This window comes from Limulus polyphemus, unplaced genomic scaffold (genome assembly GCF_000517525.1).
Source record: "Limulus polyphemus unplaced genomic scaffold, Limulus_polyphemus-2.1.2 Scaffold6901, whole genome shotgun sequence".
NCBI classification, from domain to species: domain Eukaryota; kingdom Metazoa; phylum Arthropoda; class Merostomata; order Xiphosura; family Limulidae; genus Limulus; species Limulus polyphemus.
In genome coordinates, this window is record NW_013672511.1 from 6,745 (window position 1) to 15,315 (window position 8,571).

Here is an 8,571-nt window from a genome sequence, read left to right on the forward strand (position 1 = left end):
ACTGCACGTTACCTGTACTTATATAATACAAATCTGGGTTTAGTTTTATTGGTATTAAACTGCACGTTACCTGTACTTATATAATACAAATCTGGGTTTAGTTTTACTGGTATTAAACTGCACGTTACCTGTACTTATATAATACAAATCTGGGTTTAGTTTTACTGGTATTAAACTGCACGTTACCTGTACTTATGTAAATAACTATACAGTTATCTCAGTACATCTCTACCACACCGCATTTTGAACAATACCCGTTTAATGTTGAAAATAGCATACAAAATGTGTTTACTAATCACAAAAATGCATGAATATATAAACATATACAATACCATTTCTCCTAACACATATGTTAACTTTCTAGTTTATGTAACATACAGTTTGGGGTGTTTACCTCCTCCAAAGAATATTGTTTCAACAGTCTTTATACCACTGAGTCTCAGAAGAGTTGTAGCCTCCTTGACTAAACATTCACACATGCGAGCATGATTCACGTGGTTACTGTAAATTAAAGGAAGCAAATATTGAAATACAAAGGTACAAGAAAATGAAGTACTCAATCAGGAGATGAAATCATGTATATTTAAAGATGTCAATACTAAAGGAACGGGAAGACGAAGTGGTCAAATGGCAGGAGAAATTCTCACAATATGCATTCGTTGTTATCAATATCTATATGACACTTGCTTTATAAAAATAATTTAACAAAAATACAAAATATTTTATATAACAATAAGTTATTGGAAAGATAATTTTTGGTAACTTCCATGTAAAAAAATGATTTTAATGAGATAACAGTTTATTTTACGATTCTCAAACCAAGTCAAAATCACAATATGTCATTTGTTTCTATACGAGCGTTACAGTAATATCTTAATCTACCTTAAACTTTGAAGCTTTATCATGTGAAACAGATGAAAGTTTTAAAATTGCATAGAAAACAAACCTGATGTACTTGTTAAAATTGCAGTAAGAGCATCGTTTTTCACAATACGGCCACTAAAAGAAATGAAAAAACATTGGTACAATTCCAATGATAATCGTCTATACATTCTGTCACTGTTTTTACACACAACAGTAACTCTTTTAATATCACATTAAAACATAGAAATAGCTGTAATAGATAAAAATTAAATTTCTAAGTAACTTTACAAATAACGAATTTTTCCAGCACAGAGAACGAACCTCTATGGTTGTTGCTTCTTTTCATTTTCATACAAGGTTATCTAAATAAAACTAAGATCTTAATTCTTGAATTAGAATGTTATGGCAAAGGCTCAACCTCTATTTAAAAGTTTCCTGGGTGAATTAACCCAACTTGTGGTATTTCTTTGGTATCAGTTTTCAAGTGTACTTTATTAATTACTTAATACTATTGATATTGGTAGCAATATAAGGCTATAATTTCTTATAATGTTAAATTATATTATCTTAAAAAAAAACTTTTGAAAGTCAAGGTCCTTTAATATGTCATCTGGTAAGTTTAGATACTACTTAATAAAAGTATGGTAAAAAATATATCTCCAGTTTTTATTTATAAGCTATAAATTTTCTCTCTTTGTCTATTTTATTAGTTTCCTGAGATGCTTCAAGAACACTATTTTGAAATATTGGTAAGTTATGGCATAATGTAACATTTATATAAAGTTCCAATTTATATCTTACCATTATACGTACATTCCTAGATTTTATTCTACATATTTTAACTCCTTATGATACAGTTCTTTCAGAATAAATCCAACAATCATGTCATAACAGGTCAACATGGCAAGCCAAAAATTAAATAGTTTTCAATGTACTTTACCATAACACATACACCATTAATATATTCACAATTTTTCATTTTAATAAATTTCTCTACTTTGTCTGATAATTAAATAAATTTACATCTACTTCAATAATTAGCTTTTGAATAATTATTTTATCTCTGCACATATCTTTAAAAACTCCACATCAGTAACATACTCAAAAATACTCACATGGACATAAAGGGCAGCCTTTTCAAGCCAACCAGTAAAGTATTGTGTCCTATCCCACTTCTTACTAGTACTACTACTACACTTACATTTCAGTAAGTATTTAACGTTATTTCTCAGTGCTGGCGTGTAATAAGAATACAGCTTTACCTTCAACATGTACTTAATTTCTTATATCTAATTCTTATTAGTTAGTAAAGCATCAAACATAGAGTAATATTAATCATTACACATTATTTCAGGATTTGCTGTAAAAACTTCTAGATAGAATAGAAATTTAATTTTAATATCGCTGAAATGGTTTCTATGTTGCATTACAGAGATTTTTTAACAAATTTAAAAATATAAAACATGGGAAGGCCAGGAACAAGTTATATCAATAACTTTAATAAGCAAAGAAAGCTCCGTTGAGAGTAAATTGAACTACACTTTTTCCAAGTGCCTTATTCTAAACTATTATCATTTAACGGTAAATTTTTTATCACTTTAGTAGTATTTATAATTTAGTAGTAACGTCATTCATAGTTCCTGTTGAAATAAAATATGTAATCTTTGTATAAATAATAAGTAATAATACTTAATTATTGAACTGTTAATAGCAGTAACTGTATATATTGCTAGTTTTGGTTTTACAAAATGCTAACTCATAGTCTTATCACATTTTCCAAATTCTTTGAAATTGGAAAATCTAAATTCAATTTTACCTAATAGCTTTAAAATATTATTATAGTATTAAAAGTTACTAATTAATTAGTATAAAATTCTGTGGAGATTAATGTTTCTACAACCGTTAATTTTAACATCCATATTGCTACTAAAATATAGAGGGCGCTATATATTTTTTTAAAAAAGCTATTCTAAAATAGTTATTTTATACAATACTTTTTATAATTTCCATCCATGTTTTAGAACTTACGTTTTTAAGATATGCATATACAATTTGTAAGTATTACGTTTTAAAAAAATACACCAGAAGAAATATAAAATGTTTAACTTTGGCTAAGAAAAAGTGTCACAGATCCAAGACGCATAAAAATCAATTAGATTGATTGAAAATTTGATATGTAAATTTTCGTATAAAATGAGTCTATAAAAGTAGAAAAAAAATGCTTGTGAATAAATTGTATTTTTAATTACTAGGGCCGGGAAGGGGTGAAATTTCAGAGATCGGAAAGTTTTAAAGGTGGAGCTTAATCCTAGAAAGTGTTAAGACTACTCTCGCTGACAATGTTTTATGGTTTCTTTGAGGACAACCATGAGGTTGAATATTTGAATGATATAGTTAATTTATATTTAGCTTTGGTTACTTAAAGTGAATAGTCATGAAAGGTCTGACATATATTTCGAGTTATCTCTAAGACACAAAGAATAACATTGTGTGCAAAGTGTGATATTTCGTTTAGTGTCTTTGAAGATAATAAGGCTTAGCAAACTGAACTTAACGAGTATCATCTCGATAAAGCAATCTCAAAGCAGGAATTACTTGTTATAATTTTTTTACGGAAATGTCTTTGATAAAAAAATTTTCTGAACGCGCTTGTTTTTAGAAGTTTTATAGATGTAATGTTGAAATAGTTTGATGATATTTGTCCTGAAACTTTTGTGAACTGTATTATGATTGGAGTGTTAAAAAAGTATTTAGCTCGACTTTCATCTGGTCTAATAATTTCTTCTACGGTTCGTAAAGACTACAACCATTTCTTTATTCTCTGATAATGTAGCCAAAAAAATAGACGACGACTGTAGGAGAAAATGGTCGTAGTTAGTCATTATTTCCCCAAAACATTTGTTTACATCATGTTAAATGTTTCATACAGGCTCAAAAGAGTAAGAGAGAAAGACCCGCTGTTTATGTTTAATGTGTTTATAAAACCATGTTAGACTTTTAGGTCAAATATTCTTGGGACTCAGCTTGGACTAGTGATTAGAGTGCCCGGACTGTAAATCTGAGTATTTTGGTTCCCCCAAAACGCACTTCATGATGGCCAAATTTCACTATTTAGTCAGTTAAGAGTAGCACAAGACTTGGCAGGTGGGTACTATCAGTTCAAAATTAAGGTTGGCCGTATGCAGTTAGTCCTTTGCGACGAAATTATGAAACAAATAATGAAAATAAACTCTGATGTCAAACTTCAAATTGTTTTTAGGGGGAAAGGATTATATATTAGGATTGGTTCCCAGAGTACTGTATAGTCCTATAGATGAAAAGGTTACTTGCTTACTAAACATTTATCAGGTGTGTATCAATCAGCATTTCGTTTTTGTTTTGTTTTTTATCTTCAAAGAATTGTGAATTATATTGAAATGCTAATCCAAAATATATATATATATTTAAGTGCTATAATTTTGTAGTACAATTGTTTCGAACAAAACTACTACAAATAAAACTCTACCAGTTATTTGCCAGAGTATTTTTTATAACATCTTGGGGATTTACAGATAGTTCCAAAAGATAGAAACAGATAAAAATTATGTAAACCTCTGCTTAAAAGCGTTGCCAGAGGAGACAATAAATCAAAACACATTCTTAACTTAAGGCCTGGTTCTGAGACTTTGCATTCAACACTTTAAATTACAGTTTGATTAAGAGGCTTTTTCTTATCAACATGCAATCTAATGACTGGGATATTATCCATTTTTTATCATTATTGATTTGGAATATATGTTGGTTTGATTGCTCGTTTGTTTGTTTTAGGATTTTTGTGCAAAGGATACAAAAGGAGCTATCTCTGCATAGCTTATAATTTGGAACTGACAGACAAGAGGGGTGACAGCTAGTCAACAATATTCATTGCGAATCCTCGGGCTATCCTTGTCTAGCCTAATAGTGGGTTTTGACCGTTACTTTTATTGGGCATCCTCGGCTCCAAAGTGCTGAATGAGGTTTTGCGGTATCGAGATGCGAATCACTAATCCTCGAACCTACAGTCTGGAAAAGGTTAACTACTTGGCCACGTCCCTATTGGATCGAATATGAAACAACTCTATGTGTTTTTTTAATTAAACTAACATAGTCTAATCCTTAATATATAAGGAAACGTGAACCATTGGAGAAAAAACATTCAGTAAAATATCATTTTAACTAATAAAACCCATATGTTTGTTTGTTTGAAGTTAAGCACAAAGGTACACAATGGGCTGTCTGGGATCTGCCCACCAGAGGTATCGAAACCCGGTTTCTAGCGTTGTAAGTCCGCTGTTGGTTTTTTTTAACAAAAGATTCAATTCCAGTTGAAAATGCAGGTTTCTGATCTAGGTCGGCTTATCAACAACATTGTTTCTGTTGATCGTGTCACCATGTTGAGTACAAGAAAAATGTTGACCAAATTTCTTCCCTATACGCCTTGTACACGTTCCAGTAGGTGAGTTTAAATGCACTAATAGAAGCAGCTACTTTCCATTGTCTGTCGGCAAAACAGGCAGTGGCTGAAGTGTTGGCAGTTATTAGAAACTTGAGAAATAGAGACAAAACATTTTGAGTAATTTAGCAACGCTATTTTATTGTGTGATTGTGTGAACTGATTATTTACGTCATGCACGAGAGGAAAGAGAAAACATTGAAATTTAAGACCTGAGAAGGTGCTGCTGAAGAAACTTTAAGTTTAATTGGGGGGGGGGGCTTTTGTTGCTATGACCAGTATTTGTCCTTCCTAAAGTTGTAGGATAACGCTAGCCTAGGAAGGAAGTTTTGCTATGACCAGTATTTGTCCTTCCTAAAGTTGTAGGATAACGCTAGCCTAGGAAGGAAGTTTTGCTATGACCAGTATTTGTCCTTCCTAAAGTTGTAGGATAACGCTAGCCTAGGAAGGAAGTTTATGGCCACTTAAAGACATAAGAAGTTTTCTTGGAATATAAAAAGCTCCAGAAAGTTCAAACATAAAACTTTACCAAATTTGTTTTTCTATCGGAGCAGCCGATATTTGCAATGCCTTTTGTTACACCATAGTTTGAAGCATGTGATTGTAATTAACTATAAAATACAGCGAGGTTTTCATTTCACTGAATTGCATTTAATACTTTTTTATTTAAAATTTTTTTTTTATAAATCACTGACAGTTTGAATAAATAAAATTATGTTTAAAAGTAAACACAATTCTCCTCTTCTTTTTTATCCTAAACATAAATAAGAGAAAAGATAAGCCTTCGAGTTGTTTCTACTTTTATTCTGCCTTATTAATTAATATTCCAAATATTTGAAAAGTAACAATGAAACGAAGTACCACCACTAGGTGGTATACAAAGGTTCGCTGCATCAAAATAAAAAAGGCCCACCGAAAACGTTAAACAAACGTATTTTTAGTGTATTATAGATTGTTGTATTTGATCAATTCTGTACTTCAATATACTTCCTATAAACTTGAGCTAAGATTTCAGGAGTGCATTAGAATTTTGTGCACTAGGGCCTCAAAAAATCTATTGCCGGGCTGACTGTTTTATAAATTGTATAATAAGACTATGGGAACAAAAACATTGAGACAGTCAGATACACAGACATATTTGACACCCCTTCAGGTAAGTTTATATTGTACAAACGTTTATAAACTGAACTGTTACCTTTTCCAAAACTATGCGCAAGTTGATGTTTGAGCCAAGATACCTATTTAGTGCTTAAAGTTTCTGATGAAAATACTAAAACTGTTGACTTTGACGCCTGGTCCTGGTTATTTTAGGAACGAGACAGACACGTGCTTCTTCCGGCGGGATGAATCACGAGATAGGCTGTTCTTTGTGTACATGCATAAAGTGTATTGTCTTCCTTCTTTCTATTTCCTGGAGATAACAGCTTGTATAAGATAAAAAGAAAATAAAAGTGTCTGTGTTTTAATTATAAATGGAATCTAGACGATACGAAACTGCCTTTCGTCTTCTGATAAAGATTTTCTGTGCTACTTTTTAGATTATTCGTTTTAGTAATTTGTTATGTTCTCCTGTGAATAGAATGTTTAATCAAATTTTCCACAATATATATATTTATATACACACTGGTTTACATTTTACAAGGCCCGGCATGGCCAGGTGGTTAGGGCGCTCGACTCGCAAATACACCAAACATGCTCGCAGTTTCAGCCGTGGGGGCGTTATAATGTTACGGTCAATCCCGCTATTCGTTGGTAAAAGAGTAGCCCCAAGAGTTGGCGGTGGGTGGTGATGATTAGCTGCCTTCCCTTTAGTCTTACTAAGTTAGGGACGGCTAGCGTGTAGCTTTGCGCGAAATTCAAAAACAAAACAAACATTTTACAAATTAACATAGGTAATTTAAATCCGGTTACCTTTTTTTAAAATCAAAACTTTTGCTTCTCTTCGAACTAAAAGTAGAATTTGAGGAAAACTATTATAAAGATTCTCTGTCTTTTACTGTCGATAAATTGTAGTCTTTTCTTGTTAGACACTTTACGTTGAATAAACCTAAAACGTTCTGTTGAAGTGTTACTGTCCTACTTTAAGCATTTGATCCAAGGAATTTTTTCTTACTTATTTTATTTTCATCTTACTTATTTCGGATAGGCGAAATGCGAATTCAAAGAAATGTAATAGCTGAGGTGTAAAAAAAAAACGTGCTTCTCTATCCGTCACCTAGCGTACGTCATGTTAACTGTAGAAGCTGTTATGTACATAAAACATAGCACAGTAGAGTTAACACTGCTCCAACAACTGTTACAAGAACAGAATAATAAGCATATGCATTTAATTCAACACACGAGCCCATGTCCATACCTCTAACGACGTACAACACTAAATATCACATTAATACATTGGGGTTTTATTATCATATTTATATTAGTGCTGTTATATCAGACAGTGTGATAGCACTCTTGATGTAAGGATGGCACGGACGCACTTATTAAAGCAATACAAAAATCAGCTGGATTTTTTTCTCTACAGGTCAACAGAAGTTAGATATGAAGAGCTACCTGGTATAGTCGCTCTATCACCGGTGTATATGCCGCTTTTCAGCTATCCAGAGCATCTTAAGGTCGAAAGCCGGTGAATAGCCAAAACCGAGATTTCTTATTTTCGTTCATCATCATCTTTCTTCAACAGGCCTAGTGCCTACCTAGTTCTAGCAGTAACTATAATTTTTATCATCATTTGATAGAACAAAACAGTCTTCACGATCTTTATCAACCCATTTTATTCTTCTTCTGTGCAAAATTTATGAAGCTTTAGAATACACATTGAAATCATTTTTAACTTCTGAAATCATTGTGCACTGTATTTATTAACTTCTGAAATCATTATGCACTGTATTTATTAACTTCTGAAATCATTTTTAACTTCTGAAATCATTCTGCACTGTATTTATTAACTTCTGAAATCATTTTTAACTTCTGAAATCATTCTGCACTGTATTTATTAACTTCTGAAATCATTCTGCATTGTATTTATTAACCACTATGATCATTGTATGCTACATTTATTAACTACTATGATCATTGTACGCTACATTTATTAACTACTATGATCATTGTACGCTACATTTATTAACTACTATGATCATTGTACGCTACATTTATTAACTACTAGGATCATTGTATGCTACATTTATTAAGTACTATGATCATTGTATGCTACATTTATTAATTACTATGATCAT

The 8,571-nt window shown here is 31.6% G+C and overlaps 1 protein-coding gene across 1 annotated transcript in view; it reads right to left on the reverse strand.

The window, feature by feature from the left end:
- LOC106474168 (radical S-adenosyl methionine domain-containing protein 1, mitochondrial-like) overlaps window positions 1–2,771 on the reverse strand; it is a gene marked incomplete at its 3' end in the record, with an annotated part of 8,235 nt that extends 5,464 nt beyond the window's left edge. Inside the window, exons 1-3 of the mRNA XM_013934860.2 lie at window positions 1,980–2,771; window positions 947–999; window positions 395–501 (exon numbers count right to left, since the gene is read on the reverse strand). Of these exons, the coding sequence (XP_013790314.1) occupies window positions 395–501; window positions 947–999; window positions 1,980–2,135 (316 nt within the window). The remainder of the gene's footprint in view (window positions 1–394; window positions 502–946; window positions 1,000–1,979) is intronic.
- Between the last annotated feature and the right edge of the window lie 5,800 nt (window positions 2,772–8,571).